The sequence below is a fragment of the Erpetoichthys calabaricus genome, chromosome 4, assembly GCF_900747795.2.
Source record: "Erpetoichthys calabaricus chromosome 4, fErpCal1.3, whole genome shotgun sequence".
Classification (NCBI taxonomy): domain Eukaryota; kingdom Metazoa; phylum Chordata; class Cladistia; order Polypteriformes; family Polypteridae; genus Erpetoichthys; species Erpetoichthys calabaricus.
In genome coordinates this window covers 25,513,744-25,535,723 of record NC_041397.2, presented here as the reverse complement: position 1 = coordinate 25,535,723, position 21,980 = coordinate 25,513,744, and the positions used below count along the sequence as shown (strand labels likewise).

Sequence of the window (21,980 nt, the reverse complement as noted above, 5' to 3'; positions counted from 1 at the left end):
TCTTTCATCAGTGCGTCACACTGAGCACAATAAACACAAGACAAGAATAATGCAAACTAATCAGGGCACCAGTCTGGCAATTTATGTCTTTTCATTAATTTTACCATTAATGTAAGCAATTAACAATAGAGTACGCATTAACTGGGAATCAAGAAACCTTTGAATGGTGTTATTTTTATGATAACGCAACAGGATTATTGTGGCATTTACTTTATATTTACAATGTAGTCAACACAACTCATAATTGATTAATTACAGCCAAATCTCCTGCCCAGTCCAGTTTATTTCAGTATATTTCAAACAGAGCTAATGTAACAATTATTAAATAGAAACTCAAATTAGGAAGTTACCATTCACTCGCAAGTTCCATCCCCATACGTTACTCCAGTGTTTGTTTCCTTTGCCTCGTGTTATGCTTGACTAAGGTGACTTTCTTTTCTCCAGAAATAATAGAGGAAAGCCCTAGAATGGGTGTATGCCAACGCCAATGCCCAATTAATTCTAGTCAGACCACTTTACAGGTTGTGTATGCAATTCTGGTGATATTACAAAAAAACTGTGTTCACATTAATAGGCCAAAGCGATTCAAGTCCAGTTTTTTTAATGTGACTCAAGTCTGATGTGGATACAGAAGAGAATGGTCAGATCGGAATTGATGTGTTTTTCTGAAAGTTTGCATGAGCCATCGGCTCGTCATCGGCCAGCACCAGCAGCATGGCAATACAACAATGCAGGAGAGCTTCAGTTGTACAACAGTCGCAGTCACTCCTCTATGACATTGTTTAGTTTTATTTTGTCGTTTTTTGCCATTTTTATGTACCGATAGATGGTGCTCTTTTTTTTATGTGCTGACCCAGACGTGTGCAGTGTGTGATCAAAATTCTGGATAACTCTGCTCTTTCTAGCAATTCTTTCATATTTTCTGGGCTTCTTGTTGGTGATTTTTTGCTTGTTTCTTGACAGTATCTTTTCCTCGATCTTTATTTTTTCTCGTTGCCGTTTTTTGCACACTTAGCACAATGCCACCAACTAAATTAAAATGTTTAACAAATATACAGGAAATCAAATACCAGAAAACACAATATAAAATCATATTATCAAATCACAGAACTTAACAAACACAATATATTGGAAAACATCATAAAAAAAAATAAATAAACAAAAGCAACAGACAAAGACAACATCGACCTGGATTGGAGCCCTGGCTAAAGCGTAACACTACTAGGAGCTGAGCACAGTAGGGCAACTGAGTGTGCTCCTGGTATTACGGACATGCTTTTACTGGCTAATGGACTGAATTGTGCACAGTTCTGAACAAAGAAATGTGACGATGTGGGTTCTCTCCACGCTCCCATACAGCTTCAGGGAGCTCTTGAACCCGACACCGTCGGTAATGTAACCGATGAGCTCGGCAGTGAGGCACAATAAATGAAGAAAGGGAATGGTGCAAAAGTGTCAAGTGCTTTTATTAAAAACAACAAAACAACAAAGCAGTGTCCAAACAAAAAGTCATTAAATAAATAATCCATAAAAACAGAAGGTTAAAAAAAACACACTAGAAAAAAACAATCCTTTAAAACGAGGTTAAAACAACGGCTGGAAGCAATCTACGAAAAAACTTGTAGATCCGGCCCACCTTAAAACCGTTCTCACCTCTCTTTTGTCTTCTAAATGTGCCGATTAAGACGAACAGCAAAAAGCCGGCTATTCCATCCCCCACCATCGCAAAATATTCACTAAGTTTTCCCAGCTCATGCCTTGTTTGATTATCTGGGAGTGACTGAACTGGAGTTTTAGAGTGGAAAAAATAGATTGTTATTTGGAACACATGCATTTCATGTGTATTCCGTTTCTACAGTAATCTGTGTAAACACATTGTTAAAACAGAAACTTTTTCATATTTTAGTAATAAATGTTACAAAATGTAGGCATAAACTATAGAATGTGTGAAGCCTGATGGCCAAACATCAAATAAATACTTTCACAAAAGGTTCAAGGATGTCACAACATCTTCCATGGTGTAACGCTGAGATTTGCTGACTCAGAGCATGGCAGCCCTACCGCGCCATAGAGACCCGAGTTTGATTCCCCGCTGAGGAGGAAGTGTTTTTTTTTTCTTTGTAGCCTCAAACGAACATAAAATTTATAAATTGGTATGCACTGTAAATTGTTAAGTTTAAAATGTCGATCGCGGTTATTTCTGTAGATTAATTCATGCTTTTTTACTTAGAGTCAGAACAGGAGCTTATTCAGCTTATTCAGCTTCTGATCTGACTCTAAGTAACAGCGGCAGTATAAATCACACCCAATCTGATGCTGTTCGTTTTCAAATATATTGCATTACTTTGACGATGTTTTCTGATTGGTACTATTCGCGTCATAAAATGATTTCTTCAAAACGTCACATATATTTGTTTTGAGATAATGAATAGAGCTGCAAATTACAGGTGCTTGTTCAGTGTAATAGGAACCATAGCACAGAGAGGTGTGTACACTGCAACACAAGTACACATGTCGTAAATGTAGGAAGGGTGCTCCTTGGGTGAGCTATAGCGTGTCTTTATGTGAAAACAGCAGTGTCAGATGGAGAGTGTCTGATGATTGCATATAGCACTGAAGTTACTGCTCGTTACTATGTTTCCTCTGCATGTTCTGGAGTACAAAAGAAACAGCATACAGCAACATGTGGGGACTGGCAAGATCATGGGAAAAAAAACATGCGGTCGTATGTATCGTGATACAATGCAGAGCTATAGCGCGTCTTTATGTGAAAACAGCAGTGTCAGATGGGGTAGGGAAGGATCCTGAATGCGACTGAGGGAATGGAAAGTGAATAAAAAAAACAAAAACAAAGCTAACCTTTACAAATATTATAAATTACACCGGCTGTTTCAGACTGAAATCAAATGTATCTTTTTATTCTAAAATAGTAAAAATAACAGCAGTTCACTTCTCAAAAGAGAGTCGTGCAGGATCGAACTCGTGACCTTTTGATTCCCAGTCAACAACTGATACTGTTGCGGCAAGGATATCACATATTAGTCGAGGTATAGCTGCGATTCTTGAGAGACGACCTACCAAGAATTATCATAGAGACTCGGGTTCGAATCCCGCTCATGGCACATTGCTGAATGAAAGAATATATCTCTAAAATATATATATTTTTAAACTTTCTCTTCGATGAATGGTGCTTTGAATTCTGCTTTGCAGATTTAGTTGTTTATTTTTATTTTTTGACTAAACAAAAACTGTTTAATGAATGATTGATTTGTTAAGGAACACATGGACAACAAGCATAGTTAAAATCACAATTAAACAAACTGCAAATTCTATTGAATCATAATTATAATAAATAATAACGCATTTCACTTACTTATATAGCACCTTTACCATGGTCTCAGATGGCTGCACAGATAAACAAGAAGGGTACAATAAAAATGAAAGCACAATAAGAATGAATAAATAATAGTTCACAGCCTTGTGTTTGTATGTATTTATAAAATTTGGGAAGTAATATATTCTAGTTGATGCTGACATTTAATTAATTTGAAGTAGGTAAAAATAAATATTTGTAAATATTGTGAAGGGAAATGTTTATATACTTATAGTAAACAGCACTAACACAATTTAGCTAATTATATATATATATATCTTCCTCTTCTTCTTTTTCATTCGGCTGCTCCCGTCAGGGGATGCCACAGCGGATCATCTTTTATATAATGGCCAAATCAGGCATCAGAATAGCACACAAACCCGCGAACAATCTGCGCATTGTCCCTTTTCAAAACAAAAAACAAGAAATCGACAGCAGAATCATGAAACGAAGTTTATAGCATTCCATGCAGTTTTTGCCCAGCGGTATACATGAGACAAACATCAAAAAGAATTACAACTCGCATACAGGAACATCGCAACGCCGTCAGAAGGAAGGACTCACGATCACAGATCTATACGCATACAAAATCAACAGGACATACAGTACATTTAACTAGGACAATGTACAAGTAAGATTTAAGGCCAGTACTAAAAGTGTCAGAGAGCTGGCCGAATTCTGCTTATCCAATGAGAACGCCATCAACAGACACTTGGACATAAACCCAGCATATGCAAACTTATGTAGAACATGTTCTACAGCATGATTAGAATCGTCTGAATATTAAAGATGTAGGTCTATTTTATAAGCATATTTTATAACATCAATGTTAATATCGAGTATAACTATTATTATTCTGTATTAGCATTGATATGAACAATTTGTGAAATTAGTGTTAAGCATAAAAAATGAAACTATGATTATACAATTCAATGTTTATTATATTTATTCATTATTATATCTGTCTTTACACGTTTTGCACACAAATTTAATAAATGTAATAAACTGCACCAAGAATGGTTAAAAAATCATTCAAAAATGTGTACGTGAATGTAAATATATCTGCACAAACCGACACTCATGAGTAACATTTTTAGAAAGTTCAAAATGAAACGCAAATCGCAAAGCGTCTGTGTGCAGACTCGAACAAGCTTTTGCAGAATACATTAACTGACAAAAGGCTGGCCCGCCTTTTCTGAGTTTTGGTAGCCAACACGAGCCATGATTCGCCAATTCTTGGTAGCCGACCAAGCCATCATTGGCCAATTCTTGGTAGCCGACCCGGGCTGTGAATGGTCAATTCTTGGTAGCCGATACGGGCCGCGATTGGCCCAAGCTTTCAATTCTTGGTAGAATCTTGGTAGCAGAAAGCGATCTGAATGGTTTTCACTACCAAGAATTACATCGACTCATGGCTGCTCGGAGGCGCCAGGGCTTTTTTTTTCTGCAGTTATATTTTAAAATAAAAGCGCGCTTGTTCTGTTATATTTGTACCATTCGGGAAAGTGTTTCCTTGATATTTGGACTTCAGGCTTCATACATTATATAGTTTATGCCTACATTTTGTCATTTACTACTAGAATATGAAAAACGTTTCTGTTTTAAATATGTGTTTACACAGATTACTGTAGAAACGGAACACACATGAAATGCGTGTGTTCCAAATAACGATCTATTATTTCCACTCTAAAACTCCACTTCACTCCCAGATAATCAATCAAGGCATGAGCTGGGAGAAGTTCGTGCACGTTCTAAGTCGGTGGGGGGATGGAATAGTCGGCTGTTTGCAGCTTGCCTTTATCTGCACATTGAGAAGACAAAAGACGATGGTGGAGAAGTGCGAACGGATTTAAGAAGCAATTTAAGGTAGGACGGATCCACGAGTTTTTTCGTAGGCTCTGGTAATTCTAGTGTTAAAAACACAAAGCCCGGTGTCTTCTTTTACCTGACAGCTCCCCTGCTTCTCCCATCTGGTCCCCGCAACAGGAGAGTCGCCCTGCCAGCAGCTGACTTTCTTCCCACACGACTGATCTGGAGGCTTCCCAATCCCTGGCTTCGGTCTAGCACTCTCCAGATCGAGACTTGACTTTCAACCCAACGGCCAGGATGCTCATATTGGGGCTTCTCCTTCCAAGCCTCCCGACTCCTGCTGCCTTCTCTGCCTTACATGGCCAGCCGTCCTTCTTCCGGTCACTCCCAATCTCTAATAAATATTCAGTGGGAGCGACCACTGCCAACTGCCCTAGGTGTTGGCCAAACACCCCTGCTTGGGCTCACTGTCCAGCTGCCTGCCTGCAAGCCTTCGCTTGCTCACTTGCACCAGCTCTCTCTCCCCACGCTGCTTCCTGCAACCTCCGGCTCTTTTCTTTCATCCTTAACCCCCCCCAACACTAGCCACCTCGCGGTTCAATTTATGACGGGGCTGTGGTTCATCTGTGGCGATTAGCAGCTCCCGGGATCAATTCTGGATGTGGATGACTCCTCACCTGTGCACTTAAGTGAGAATCGCCTGCATCACGAAGTCCCTGAGAACTGCTTGGCCACGCACCACCATGCCCCCTCGCTAAGCTGCAAGTGCGGCGATTATTTATTTAAAACTGGCCTTTTTGACGTGAGCTGTGGACCTGCTACACCACAAGAAGGCATCACAGTTGTCAAAGGCATCGATTAACTTCAACCAACTAGTCAATCACTTGGTCAATAAAATCAAGTGGAGACTGAATCCAGGAAGCCCTAATTTATGCAAAGGTTTAAGCGACTGTATTGTTAAATTGGAGGCCCTAAATGATACATCCATCCATTATCCAACCCACTATATCCTAACTACAGGGTCATGGGGGTCCGCTGGAGCCAATCCCTGCCAACACAGGGCGCAAGGCAGGAAACAAATCCCGGGCAGGGCGCCAGCCCACCGCAGCCAATTTAACATGACTTCTATATTCTGAAGAGAAAACTAAAGGGCACAAGCCCCTGAATCAAGCAGGAGCTGAAGATGGCTGCATTAGAGGCTTGGCAGAGCATCACCAGAGAAGATCCTCAGGATCGCCAATGCACCTAAACTGCATGTCTTTGGACTGTGGGAGGAAACCCACGCAGACATGGGGAGAACATGCAAACTCCACGCAGGGAGGACCTGGGAAGCGAACCCAGGTCTCCTTACTGCGAGGCAGCAGCGCTACCACTGCACCACCTTGCCGCCTACATGATACAAGGATGACATATTCTTAGCCATAAGCTAGCTAAGTGAGCTTGACAGACTGGACAGCTTCTTCTCATTTGTAAAGTCTCTATTACCTGTATAGTGTACCTGTATCTAAGACAAGAAACAACCTTTAAAATACTTACCTTACAGATTTCTGAGTTACTGCCTCCTGGATACTACTGTTCATCACTGCAATTCTTTAAACACTTCCTGCAAGTCCAATGTCATGTGCATCTTCACACACCATTTTCCCTTTTATTATTTTATTTGGCTGATCATAACACTGTGACCCAAAATTAGCCCCTTTTTGCAATTAATCTCTAATAACTTACTAAAACACACTTTTTTGTGTAAGTGACCTGTGTTCTTGCATTTTCAGTTGCAGGGTAGAAAGTTGGTCCCCTGCTGGTTACAATATCCCACTTCCAAATTGCATGATTAAGAGAATATTTACACAAGTTATACAGTGTCCTCTATAAAGATTGGTACAAAGACACATTTTTCCTTGATTGACCCCTCTGCTCCACGGTTTAAGTTATAAATCAGACAATTCAGACGTAATTAAAGTGTGCATTGCAGACTTTCATTCAAGGGGATTTACATATATTTCACTCACCATCTAGAAGTGCCAACACTCTTTAATTGCAATACTCGTTTTAATTTGCACTCCATTTTGGGTCCGTAAACGGTGCCATTTTGATTCCCATTGTTAGGTCTGCATCCTAGAGGCGTGGCCTTCAAGGTCATGACCTGTGATTATCAAAGCAACAGGATAAAAGGATGGCTTTGAGCTCAATTTCTTGTCTGATCTGCAGATACCAAAACCCTTTAAGAATAAAAGAATAATTTATCTCATTTACTGTCGTCTCACGTGTTACTTTCGTTTTTGACCGTTTCTTTTGACTTCAATTCCTGGTTCTCGTTTTGGGTTTCGATTTCATTTTGTTATCATCATTTTATTTGTTTTGTTTTGTTTTCTTGCACACATCTTCTGGTCAAGCTCTAAAGCTTATCTCTGTCAAAAACAGTGATGCAAATTTTTGTTATTTTCTGAAATGGTGCTTGCTGCACATTTTTAAACATGAGAAAACACTGTACAGTAAACCAAACAAATTAGTTATTTGTAATTCCAGAGTAAGATACTAGACTGGGTGGCCAGCTACGATTCTGGTGGGCCGCAGTGGCAACAGGTTTTTGTTCCAATCCAGTTGCTTAATTAAAAGCCAGTACTCACCAATAACACATCATATTTAATTTCATGGCTTGTTAAGTGATTTAACTCTACCATGGCATTTCATTTTTAAATCAGAGGTTTTGTTTTCCCTTTCTAATGATATATCTATCATCCAAGTGGTTTGAAGCCACAAACTGATGAGTAATTTTCATTTCCTCACTTTTTCTTCAGTTTCCTTCTGAGTACTTATTAAAGCAAATAGTGAATAATGAGTGGAAATGGAGACAAGCTAGATGTAGAACTGCTGGTTCCTTTTGTCCAAGGACCCCATCAGGGTTGCTCTTCCTTTTGCATCTTATTATTAATAAGGAGCAGTTAAAACATGACCACAGCTGTTTAAGACTAAAATAAGCAATTAAGGGTTCAAAATCTTAACAAGTGAGACAACTACAATGAACCACCAAAAATCTCACTTGAGCAATAAGTGCTTCATCTGTAATGGATGATTTCTCATGAAGTAATTGGGTTGGAACAAAAACCCTGAATCCAGTGCGGCCCTCCAGGACTGACGTTGCTCAGCCCTAATTTAAAGTACCTGAGTCTTAAATAGCAAATTAGTTAATTAGTAGCTAAAAGTAGTCACTTTTTAAAATAGAATGAAAACCTGTAGCCACTGTGGCTCTCCAAGATCATAGTTGGACACCCCTGTGCTGGACCATAGATTGCTGGATATCAGCATTTCAAGTTAGAATATCTAGTATCCAGTACAAACTTTCAGAGTCTAATAAATCATTTTATTCCTGCTCAGTAGCTTTCACCTTTACCTGGGGATTTACTCAGGAGACAGGCAGACGGCTCCTAATGTTTTATTAAGATCCCGACCCATGCTGTGTTATATACCGTTGTCAAGTAGACTCCCCAGGTTTATTTGCAGAACCTGCATCTGTCAGAGCAGCCCAACCATAAGGTAGCCTGCCAGCCGTGCTGCTTGAAGTTGTTGTGATCAAACAACAAGCGGCACACATAGAGGAAATCCAGCAGAGAAAGATAGCGATATGAAAATGAGGGTGAGAAAAAACTAGCATTGCCAAAGAGGTGAAGCAGACAGACAGGAACATGAAAGCCTCTAGTGCTGAGTTTATGGTAGGAACAGGTAAACAGTTCTCAGGCTTTGCTTCATGGCCCATGATTCAGGCTTGAAGATATTCTGTTCCTGTACTCCCTTGTTCAATCCCACTGCCCCTATGACCTTCAGAAATAGCAGTCTTATCTCATCAGCAGAAAAAAAAGAAAAACTGAACTGACATATTTCCTAGTCATTGTTTAAAACTGATGCGTTTGGAGTTAAGTGGCTTTATCTTCTAGCCTTTCACCTCTTGCATGCTTTGGTTCAAAGGGTATTACTTATGGAGGGGGGGGTCAATTCACCATTAATTTTAAGAAAATATCTATGTTTTGACTTGTCTGAAAGGCAGCATTGAAATATTTAGTCTTAACTCTTAGAAAAGGTTTTCTGACAGCAAAAATAGTGTGTTTATTCATTTTTATACCATTTTGTAATATACAGATAAGGACGGGTAGGATGGTGGATTTGACAACTGAAATTTGACCATCCAGGTGGGTGGGCCATTATGAGATGTGACTGTGCCTGAATGTGCATGCTTATTAAATTAGAATAATCCTTGGATGCATCTGCTGTCCTCGTGATGAGCCCCAAATCCCTGACACAATTGGATTACGGATTTAAATAAAAGTTCTTTTATTAATCACAGTACCTTCAAATCAACTCCAAATACTACCACCAACTACAATTAACCGTCCTTTCCTCTCTCCTTTTGTTCCTCCTGGTGAGTTTTGCCCTTGGCCTCCCAACTCTGATTCACCTGGGTATGGTAGACCTGGGAGTACTTCCACTGCCAGGGCACAGCTTGTAGGAAGCACTTCCGGGCCAGGGAAGCTGGGACAACTATTCTCGGTAGCACCACCTGGCAGCACCCAAGGGCCCTGTCAGGGTTGCCCTTCCAAACTACAGGTCCCATGATACCCTGTGGGTGTCCAAACTGGAACCAGACCAGAGAAGCACTGCCACCTCCTGTGTTGGTAGGATAAAGTGTCCCAGTCCATCCATCATAGCCCGAGTTCACCAATTGGAATAGGAAGCATTAGCCATCCCCACCGGGTTGCTGCTCCCATTATGTTGTAAATCCATTACAGCCTTCCTGTCAGGTAAGGCATCACTCTCCATCCTAGTTGGGACACCAGTCCATCCAATTCGGTGCTTACAATGTATTTTTTGAATTTCTGAATGATGGGTCTCTTGATCCATGTGCTATGTTGTATTATGTTCCTAATTTTTAAAAATACCTTGTGACCAGTTGGGGTGTTGCAAATCTTCAAACACAGCCACAATAACAGTAGTCCCAGTATAAATAAAATAATTTACTAACAACAATACCTTGCAAAAAGATTCCTGTACAGTATGTTGTTCAATTACAAATGTTCTATTCTTCGCTCTCTTTCTATCTTTTATTTCCTCCACACCTCACAGACGACTGCTGTGCAGCCCATTTCCTGACCTCGACTCCCCTGGAGAAGGCCATGTGCTTCTTTTTATTGAAAACCCGAGAGTATCGCCCATCAGAAGCACATTCTGGGTCATACAGAAGTCCCAAAAAATATTGAGTGTAACTCCCTGCAGCGCCCACTGGCGGCACCCACAGACCCCAGCAGAGCTTCACTGCTGAACTACAGTTCCCAGCATTCCCCGCAGTTGTCCAAATGGCTACCGAATACCCAGGAATGCTGCCAACTATCGGGGAAACATATGCCCTAGATATGGGGCCTCTTCCGATCTCTCAAATGTATTGGCCTCCCAGCTGGGTAAGCAAAGATATCTGCCCATACGTACCATCCTTTACAACCTTTACAATTTTTAAAAAATCTAATCATAAACTGACACACTGACTGCATTACACTGATCAACGAAGATTCTGCAACCTGAACAGTTTGATAATAATAATAATAAATCATCACATTTACAGTATATAGCGCTTTTCAAGGTACTCAAATCGCTTTATACAGTGAGTGGTGAGCCCCTCGACCACCAATAATGTGTGGCACCTGGATGATGAGATGGCAGCAATTTTGCACCAGTATGCAGGGGTGAGAGACAGTTAGCCAGTTAGAGACAGGGGATGATTAGGGGGCCAGAACAACCAGGCCATACTAGACAATTGAACCAGGACAACAGGATGCACTCTACTTTTTACAGAAGATACCCAGGGATCTTTAATGACCACTGAGACTCAGGACCTCAGTTTTACATTTATCAGAAGGACGGCGCCATTTTTACAGTACAGTGTCCCTGTCACTGCTCTGGGGCATTAGGATCTACATTCAGATTACAGTGTACATGCCCCCTGCTGGCCTCACCATCACCTCTTCCAGCAGTAACCCAAATTTTTTCCTTGTTGGTCTTCCATCCAAGTACTGGCCAGATCCGAACATGCTTGGCTTCAGGTGGATGGCCTGTTCTGAAGTGCATGTGGTATGGCTGCTGGCTGATCTTTGGGTGTATCTTATGGATTTTGTCCTCCGGATTACTAAAATCACTTCTACATTTTCTCCTGTCACGTCTTGTTTTATTGCAATCACCAATTTTTGTGATTTCCACTCATTTTATAAGTACACTTATACGGGACAACAACTACAACTAGCACATCTGTTGTGATCTAAAAGTAGTAGCTCTGCTACCAGGAATGTAGCTCATATATCCCAGGTGCTGTGAATGGGATGGCCATGCTAAAGAGTCTCATTACATTAAAAAGGAATTGGCTGCTCTGGTAGCATTTAGTTCCAGGGCAGAAAAGGTTGGCACATAAACTCCTTGTCAACCCAATAAAACAATTTTACATCCTTTTCATATAAAACTTAAAATGGTGTAAAAATTTAATGAAAGCAATAAACAAAAAAGGTAAAGAATTTCAATTTTTCAGACAACTGTTTCCACGAATTCAGGATACCAAGACTAAGAAAGGCATGTTTGTTGGTTCACAAATCTGACACGATACCAATGACAACCGGTTAGAAGACATGCTATTCAGAGATATTGTTGAGAATTTTCTTGGTAACTACAGAGCACCAAACGTCATCCATCTGGTTGACAACATGCTTCAAGCATACAAAATTATGAAATGCAACATGTAGCTAAAGATTCATTTTCTATATTTGCACTTGAACTTCTTGCCTGGTAATCTCGGTGTGGTCAGTGGTGTGGCCAGTGATGAACCTGATGAAAGGTTTCACCAGGGCATTGCAATGATGGAAAAGCAAAATCAGAGCAAGTGGAATCCATTGATGCTGGACAACTTTTGTTTTGCACTAAAATGTGAAGTACAAATGAAATAAGCAACAAAACATATTTATCTCAACTGTATTTATGCAACGTGTCAGCTTCATTAAGCGATTCAAAATTCCTACATGATATAGTCAATGTGAAATTATATTTTTTCAAGGTCTTTTTATTGCCATATGTACAGTTTATAGCAGAATTCTTACTTGACACAATAATCAACATAAAACATCAGGAAAAGAAAAAAAGCTCAAACTTAAATATTAATAATCTCAGTAAACAGCTTCAAATGCAGCATTACATATACAGGAATTTCAGAAAATGTGACACTTAATGCACCCAGTTGATTGCAGGCAGTTTATCACATATGACAGTTGAGCAGCCTTCTTACCTGCAGGGAGAACTGTTCTTAAATCTCACAATTGTTCTAAAGCACCTTGATGATGTAGCATAAATTGGGGAGGGCATAAAAGGGAAATCGCACTTGGTCAACTGAAAGCCAAGTTTGTTTACTTTTGTAGGGTTCTCCTGTTTCTGAATTGTGAATTTAGTTGTGATCACACATACGAAGACATCAAACCAGAAAAATTCTGTTCAATATTTCTAAAGCATGTACAGTAAATCTACTGAAATCTCGAAGTGTGCTCTATAACAGTTGAACATTGTGGAATATGATAATACATCATATCTGAATATGTTTAGTTTTATTAACTGTTGGTTTGAGAAAACAAATTTCTGTCTTTTTGTCTCCTCAAGGTATTGACACCAAGGATGGGACAGCAGAAAAAGACAAAGATTTCAGGGGTAAATCACAGAAGCAGGTGCAGTTTAATCCCGGCCAGACCTTAGCCACATGGCGTGTCCGTATCCTGACGGACCAACAGTTTGAACAGTCAGAAACCTTCCAGATTGTTCTCTCAGAACCTGTAATGGCTGTTCTTGAGTTCCCAGAGATCGCCACAGTGGAAATCCTTGATCCAGCAGATGGTAAGTGATTGTCTCTTGTAGCACTTTTGTTTCGACTGTTGTGTTCTTAAATGTTATTTTTGCTGGAGCTTGAAATCTTATTCAGTTGTTCAGCTGTTTTAGGCAACATTACTTTAACCAGGTTAGGATGTAATTTTAGTATTTTAGATAATCGATTAGCTTTAATACTCAAAGGAACCATTGTTGACTAGAGGGGGTAAAGGTAGAAACAGGGTCCTCTAAACATTTCATTTTCGATCAGTGGTAGATTTGCATGATATGCAAACTCTTGCACATAGTTATAATGTGGAGGCGCTAGTCTGTGCACCACCATTACAAGTTGAAGGATAAGTTCAGTATTTTTCAAGTTGAACTTATTTCTTCGTAATCATGGTACGTATTAGTTTGACACATGAAACCGTGTTCTAAAGTGAAGCATTTTTTATAAATTAGATCAAACACGTAGCCTGTTCTTGTGTTTTTAAATGGCAGTCATGGGACAGGGTGTCAAACATGAAATGAAAAGCCTTAAAACTTAGCAAATATGTAATTTGCCCAAACTAAGAATGTTATTTAGTAGTGATCTACATCTTGAGATTGTACTTTGCGAACAGGTGAATAAGTTCAAATAGAGGCCAAAAAATAATGGGGTGTCAACGGGGCCGCCCTTTTTAATTTCCCAATATATAAATCAAAATGCATTGTTTGAGGGCACAAAAATGAATGCTGGTCTGTCACTTTGAGTTCTGTCCTTCCACTACATCTGGGCCCAAATGAGACGTCAACATCAGTAGGTGTTGGACCTTTATAGCCCTGCTGATGGAAGGGGCAGCATTATTTTCCCTCAAGGGATGTCTTCTCACTTCTGTTGAGGAGATGAAAAAAGATGAGGCTGTTAGCGACAATGCGCGCCTCTCGCCCCAATGGGGAATTGCATACCTGTGATGTGTCAGTAAGGTGTTCCTTTGAAGCACATGTGTAACAACGTGTATTGCAAAACAATGCATTCAGGTTGTTTTAGGCAAAAAGCACAACAGTGTTGTGAAATTCAGCCATTTTAATAGGAGTCTGCTGTGTGCATCATCATTTACCTCTACGGCAACCTGTCATAGACATGCTATCACTTTGTTGAATCTTAATATCCAGATTTGAACTGCTGACTCTGTCCTGTAGACAGCTATCAAATAATCGCCATATCCTCAGCATATGCTATAAAACTTATTGTTACGTGTACAACGTACAATGAAATAGTTTTGTACATGCTTCACATCACGCACCATGTAACCACTCCGCTCCATGGGTTACGTAAAATAACAGAATTACAGAATGTAATGCACCACTTAGGAAAAAAGTTGTCATCATATAATTTGAGTGCACATCTGTCAGTAAATAACTATGTCTATATGTGATTTAGTATGTGTGCCAGCATTGCCTGTAAAAAACATGATTTCAGTACACATAGTATAAGAAAATAATGTGATATGAGTATACGTGTGTCACTGTTTCTGGCTCGCATTTCGAATCACAGCAGATGCATGTTTAATTCAGATGAATTCAGGGCATACAGACAGGTCTGTCACTGTATCAGACACTCAGCACACTTTTATGAAGGGCATCATTTCTTACAAGCCATGACAGAACATAGCTGCTGAAGAAGAAACAGAACAGCAGGGACAAAAGTAGAATAATATGCAGCCAGATGTCATGGAAATGTAATGAACTGACGGGTGACAGCAAGTGCAAGCAGACATGTGAGCAGGAAACGTGTCCACACTTCGATTAAAGAGTACCAAATAAAAAAATATGTATTAAATGTATTATTTCCATTTAATTTTGTTGTCTCAAGCAATGCTTCAGAAACGAGGAAGGCACATTTTCTTAAATCAAAACCTTTTCTGCTTCAAAATGAATGTATTCGGAATGTGTTTAGGCTTTTGTTTTCACGTTTTGACTCCATCTCCCTTCACTTTCAATTTAAATTGCAGGGACAGATTTAATATTTTTTAACTCATAAAGAATGCTTCACTTTAGAACACAATTTCAAAAAGAAAAATTAATAAATGAGTATACCATGATTGTGAGGAAATAACATTGACTTGAAAAATACCGAACTTGCCCTTTAATGAACAATAGAAAGGCATATTTTTTACTAACAATTCATAAGTGCAGACTGCAGATAGAAGCAAATGAACACTGTAATGAACAAAGTTTCAAATGGCGCAGTATAACGAGAGGCAGTGAGGTCGAAGCTGAGTAATATGACACCCCTGCAGTTGTAGTTAGAAAGTCAGAAGCTCGCTTCTTTACTTGCGCAAGGAAAGCTTCCTTGAGCTCACCTGAGTAAACTGCTGCTTTGTGACTCCAAGTTTGTGGCCAGCATTTCGGTGTGAGGTCATGAAATGGAGAGGGGTGAAGCTCTGAGTGATTTCTCACCAGTGACATGCAGTCCAATGCAAAATGTACATCATAAGATGAGAGCAAAGTCAAACTTTGTGCGTTTTCATATAATAATTAAAATTTTTTGTATTATTTCTTGTGTCCGTGGAATATGTACAGTGCCTTCAGACCCCTTTGCTTTTAACATGTTTTGTTATGTTGCAAACCTTATACTAAAATAAATTAAATTAATTTTGTCCCTTATCAAGCAACGCTCAGTGCCCTAGAATGACAAACCGAAAAGAAGATTGTAGAAATTTTTGCTTTTTTTTTTAAAGTAAAAACTGAAATATCACATGGATATTTTTTGTGTTGGATCCATACTAAAATTTTTTACTTTGGTTTTGATACCAGCTTTCGGATTGCAATACCCATACCAAAACGGTACTGAAACAATTAACAGATGACTCCAAAACCACCCATCGTACTCCAGCCTCCATAGTGTGCCACACTATTGTGCCACACTACGCAATGCTTCCCTCTTGATAGACATGAAGTCCCCGTCTTAGCAAAAGAGGGAGGGAGCTTGTCGGCCTGTCCCCCTTGAAATTCTCATCACGTCACACATCAAAGCGTTTGCTTTTGTTTCATGAGATCTATAAAGTGGACGTTTTTCCATAGTGTTGAGGGAAGAGGGGTTTTAGTGGAGGGCAGAAGATTGAGTGGAAAGCTGACTTAGACTTCTGGTACTGAAAAATCTCAAAATGGTGGTACCATAGTGTTTCAAAATTTGGTATTTTTCTGTACTTTTCCATTACCGGTATATTGCTGAACCTTAGGTCCTTTACTCAGTACTTCGTTGTAGAGATTTCATCCTGGGGTCTTCTTTGGTATAACGTGAGAAGCTTTGAACACCTGGATTTGTGGATTTTCTGCCTTCTCTGCAGATCATCTCAATCTCTGTTAGGCTAGATGGAGATTATCATTGGACAGATATTTTCAGGACTCTCCAAATTTGTTTGATTGGGAAGCCTGGCCTTGCCTAGGCCAATCAAGAATATTTCTAGAGTTGACCCTAAGCCTCTTGTGTTGTCTTTGCTTTGTGCTTAGGGTTATTGTCTTGTTGAAAGATGAGCCTTCAGCCCAGTCTGAGGTCCAGAGCACTGTGGAGCAGATTTTCATTAAGGATGTCTCTGTTCTTTGTTCTGTTCTGCTTTCCCATAGTTTTGACTAGTCTCATAGTCCCTGCCAATGAAAAACAACCCCACAGCAGGATGCTTCCACCTTCAGGCTAACCCTTGGAATGATAGTGCATAGCATGATGAGTGGACCCTGGGTTCCTCCAAATCTGATGCTTAGAACTGAGGCCAAACAATTCAATCTTGGTTTTATTAGAACAGTGAATCTTGTTTCTCATAGTCTGAGAGTCATTTAGACGCCTTTGTGCAAACTCTAAGCAGGCTTTCATGTGTCATCTAGCCACTCTGCAATAAACTCCAGATTAGTGAAATATTACAGTGGTAGGTACCCTTTTGCAAGTTTCTCCCATTTTCCACCTAGGGTCTCAGGAGCTCAGCCAGAGTGATCATTGGATTCCTGCTCACCTCTCTTACCATGACCCTTCTCCAACAATTGCTCAGTTTGGCTGGGCAACCAGCTCTGGGAAGACTCATGATTGTTCTAAACTTATTCCATTTAAAAATTATGAAGGCCATTGTGCTATTGGAAACCTTCAATGCTGCAAAACATTTTTGTCGCCTTGCTCCAGTCTGTACTTTGGCACAATTCTGCCTCTAAGCTCTGCAGGCAGTTCCTTCAACCTCATGTCTCGATTCTTGCTCAACTGTGGATCACATATAGGTGTGTGCACCTTTTTTAATCATGTGCAGTCAATTGAATTGACCACAGATGGACATCAAACAAGGAGTAGAAACATCTCAATGATGATCAATAGAATGGGATACACCTGAGCAAAATTTCAAGTGTCAAAGCAAAAAGTATGAATACTGCAAAAAATGCTAAAATCCTGTTTTTGGATTATCATCCTGGGGTATTGGGGAGCGTAATGCAGGGGAAAAGGAAATTGAATGATTTTAGCATAAGACTGCAGCATAACAAGATGTGTAAAAAGTGGATGGCTCAGAATATTTTCTGCAGGCATTGTATATCTCTGCTGCAAACAGTTTTACTCTAGGAATAATAAAGTGTGTCTAAGCTATGTTTTATAAATTATGTTTTTTGTTTAAACTTGATTTATTCATCTCTCTTAAATTTATACATACAATTGGCCTCGTGTGGTTGCTGAGTGCTGGTGACTGAACGTTTTCAACTTCATTGCATTATGTATGACAGTAGATGGGGGAGCTGGTGTTTTTCAAACCATCCTCCCACTTTGCAGTACTCAGTCCTCCCAAGCCTAACTTGGCCACTAAGTGAAAAGCCTTTCAAAATAAAGACATTCCTCAGCATTGAACAATCCTGCCTTCTTTCTGAGTCAACAAGCTATGGAGTGTGCAAAAAAAAGCAATTTGTATTGTCCACTTTCCTCTAATTAAAACACAAGGGAGGTGAGGTCTTTTCACCAAAACAGCTGAATTATTCCCATGTGTGACTCAACGGCAGGCAATCAACAGCATGCTATCTTCCTAATAGCTCAGAAAGGGGGAGTTTTGCTTCTTTACTGTTTTAGAAGTTGTTATCAAGTCTGATGAAGTGCGGCCTTTTAGTTTCTGATTAATTGTAATAATTTTTAGGATGAGAACGAATGACCCAGTTGTCATTCGCCATGAACTTTCATTAAAGTACACTACATTAAAGTAATCAGTTAATTTGTGTAGACAGCACACATGGACAGTGTTAGGTTACCATAATCTGCCATCTATGTTGTTGGAGTACTATGATCTACTGATTTACTTTTTAAACTTTCAAATCTTGCTTGGTTCAATAATATGTTTAAATTCCAAGGTTTGTAATATTGGATCTATTTGTTCTGCCTCTTTACATTATAATTGAATATTTTTTCTGTTTGAAGCAAAGTGTTCTGTTCTACTCACATTTTCTTTAATTTCTGATGATAAACAACATGTAGGCTTCTGTGTCCATATTTATCAAGCATCTCAGAATTAATCCTAGGGATTGCACAAAAAGTCTGACAACGAAAAGAATTTGTCCTGCCTCAGAGTAGGATATGAGAAATGGTTTGAGGCGTCCTACACCGACTCTCAACCAGGAGTAGGAGGCCACATGTGAGAATGAATGACGACACAATTTTACGGTACTTAATACTCCTGGTGACGTTTTGTAGTTTCCTTGGAAATCATGATGATGCTTTGTTGTTGTCTGATACTAATGCTAAAGCTTCACTACAAAGATAATAATAGTAATTATAATAATAATATTTAAAGAAGAAGAGGGGAAACATAATTAGGTAGGATATTGGACTGTGCTGCACATAATTGTTGCCAATTTGTAACAACATAAACAATAATAATGTAACAAGCAAAGAGATCTATAGATTGAAACAATGAATGATTCACAGCTATACTTTCAGAAGAATCACCTTCCCACTGCTATGGCTGTGGGAAACGCCCAATAAAGTAGCAGATATACTGAAGTTAGTCACGGGTTCATGGAAACCGGAGCTCAGCGTATCTATGTGACATTTTGCTGTCATTCTCTCATCTAGCCTCGCTTATCTTTAGCATATGCTGTCTACTACATTACAGTTTGTATCCATGGCCACCTGTATGTCATTACTGTGATATCGCTTGTAATTTACATATGTATTCTCATCCACACTTGGGGCAATGACCTACTGTACATGTGTGTGCAGATTTACATGTCTGCTTGATTTAACATTAACTTACGTGGAGCGGTGGGGAAATCTATAAATTGGCGTATTACCTCACACATTGTAAGGGCATTCAAAGTTTGGTGCAGAATTTGAGAAATGGTTGTTCGTGACATACCCGAACTAGAGAGAGACACACACACACACACATACTCGAGCGAGAGAGAGAGACACACATACACACACACACAGGCGCGCGAGAGAGACACACACGCGGGCAAGAGAGGGCTGTCATAAGGCCGAGAAGGCAGTTAAGGAATGCACCGGGCTTGTTTTTAAAGAGACTGATTCGAGCATTGTTTTAACTTCGTTGTATTTAATGAAGACTTTTTTCTATTAGATTTTAACCTCCACTTCACTTCTGTTTACAGCGATCAGTTCATAGCGTGCATTGTTGCAATATTACTTTTCTTGGTTGTTTATTAAATTACGGATTTTTCAAATGTTCATTTTTTTACCCTGTGCTTAAAACTCATTAAAAAAGTGTTTTTAGCAAGCGGTTCATAGCACTATAGTGCAAACTCTTGCAATGTTAGTTTTCTCTGTTGTTCAAGGTTTTCTCAGTGTTATTCAATGTTTTTACATTTAGTTTACTATTACGCTGTGCATTCTATGGTATTATTAACTATATTTGTGCTTAAAAATCTTTAAAAAATATATATTTAAATACAGTTCGTACGGTCTGGAATGGATTAATTGTATTTACATACAATCCTATGGGGGGAAATTACTTCGGGTCACGATCAAATTGGGTTACGACCAGAGTTTTGGAATGAATTACAGTCATGACCCGAGGTTCCAATGTATGCTTATTGTTATATATATTATTATTCTGAAATTCAAATTTTTCAACTCCTTCTATTATACAAGTTTACTTCCCTTAATAGAAACTATCTGGCCCCATAACTGCTGGACTTCTTAGCTCCAAAAATATACATATATGAAATTTATATGATTCTGTTATGTCATTGATACTTGGTTGCTCTCTAGATTTGGAGAGAGCTTTGATGAAAAATCTTCATGTTCATTTTTTGATAATGTGGACCACCAGTGCGTGTACAGCCAACTTAAACCATCACAGACAGGCAGAGAAACAAGTTGCTACACAACGCACATTTTATTTTAAGTGGGGCAGCGTTTTCCCTTCATTCCCCCCCACAGAGCACAGGACGTAAGCACAATCTCGAATACACAGTCCTTTCCTTTCTTCTTCACTCCTTTCTCTGCTGCCTCCACTCCTCTCCCAGCAAACTTCGTCCACCCCCTCCTGACTCTGGCTCCCTGGATGGAGTGAGGAAGCCCCTTTTATAGGGCACCCGGAAGTACTGGGTGTGGTGGAAGTGCTGCAGCCCAGGGCTGAAGAACTGTCTAGGAACCCCCTGGTGGAGGCCACAGGCCCAGCAGGGTTGAGCTTCTAAACTCCAAACCCTTGGCCCCACTGTGAGCCAGAGAGCTTGCCCTCTAGTGTTTTAGGGGAGGTATTGCCTTGAATATGCCCTCTCCCATGGTCCTTCCATCACAGGGCCCTGGCTGTTCGCCACAATATGCACACAATATTTTCAAACGTACTTATTGTAGCCCGTTTTAGGGCCTCAGGGCTTCAGATCCTATTTTGCTAACAACGTACAGTATATAAGACAGGAAATTGAGTGCCAGTCCATCACAGGGCCCAATCTTGCACGTACCTATACTGACACCACAGTATAATTTGGAATCTCGAGTTATTCTAATCTGTATGTCTTTAGGAACATGGGAGGAAACTCACTCCATGCATGTTCAACTGTGTTTATAAAGATCAGGCTGGTGCCTGTAAACTGTAAAATGAGAATAAGAAGCAGCAGGCACTTGTCTGGTAGATAGCTAGATCCACTGACCAATCACAGCACTGTACCACATGGCGAAGTAGTCTGCAGTGTACAGATTACTTTATCAGTTTATATAAGCATAAGGCCAGATTCAAATTGAAAAATTAATTTAATACAAGATATTTTTGTTTCTAATTTTCTGATACAATATTCATAATAGTGATACAGGAATTTACACTGAAATCCTCCCATGCTAACACTGCACCTTTATATATAGCAAGTCCATAGTACTTGAATCACATGCTGTAGATGACATTGATAGTGCACTGTAGACAGTAGGTTATGAGCCTCAAACTAATAGTGGCCACATAAAAAACAAAGCAGATTATCTTATAGGACACATGCCAGGAAAAAACTAGTCAAAAATGTTATTGACAGTAACCTGAGGACTACACTATCATTCACAAAAATACATCTTTAAGTTGTTTTATCTTAAATGCAGGCACAACCACAGAACATCTGAATGGTCCGATCTTGTCTGTTTTGAATAAAACTACAGCCTTCCAGCAGTCTTTGCTCCACTGCATACAAAACATGGCGTTTCACCGCTTTGCCATAGGGAAGTCTTCTTGACAACATTTTAAAGTGGCAATTAAGGGTTTGTATATTTAGATAACTTGCAACAGGGTATCATTTTATGGTAAAGTCCATGCACATATACAGTGGATTCAGAAAGAATTCAGAACCCTGCACTTTCTGTACACTTTATTGTGTTGTAGATTTAATTTTAAATAGATAAATTTGCCATTTTTGTCCATCAATCTACATAACTCCTAATGACAAAGAGAACACGTTTTCAGAAATGTTTGCAATTTTTAAAAAA

The 21,980-nt window shown here is 39.5% G+C and overlaps 1 protein-coding gene across 1 annotated transcript in view; it reads left to right on the top strand.

The window, feature by feature from the left end:
• Positions 1-21,980, top strand: part of LOC114649897 (FRAS1-related extracellular matrix protein 2-like) — a 369,649-nt gene that overhangs the window by 173,661 nt on the left and 174,008 nt on the right. The window contains exon 4 of the mRNA XM_028799269.2: positions 12,857-13,087. Coding sequence (XP_028655102.1) covers positions 12,857-13,087 — 231 coding nt within the window. The remainder of the gene's footprint in view (positions 1-12,856; positions 13,088-21,980) is intronic.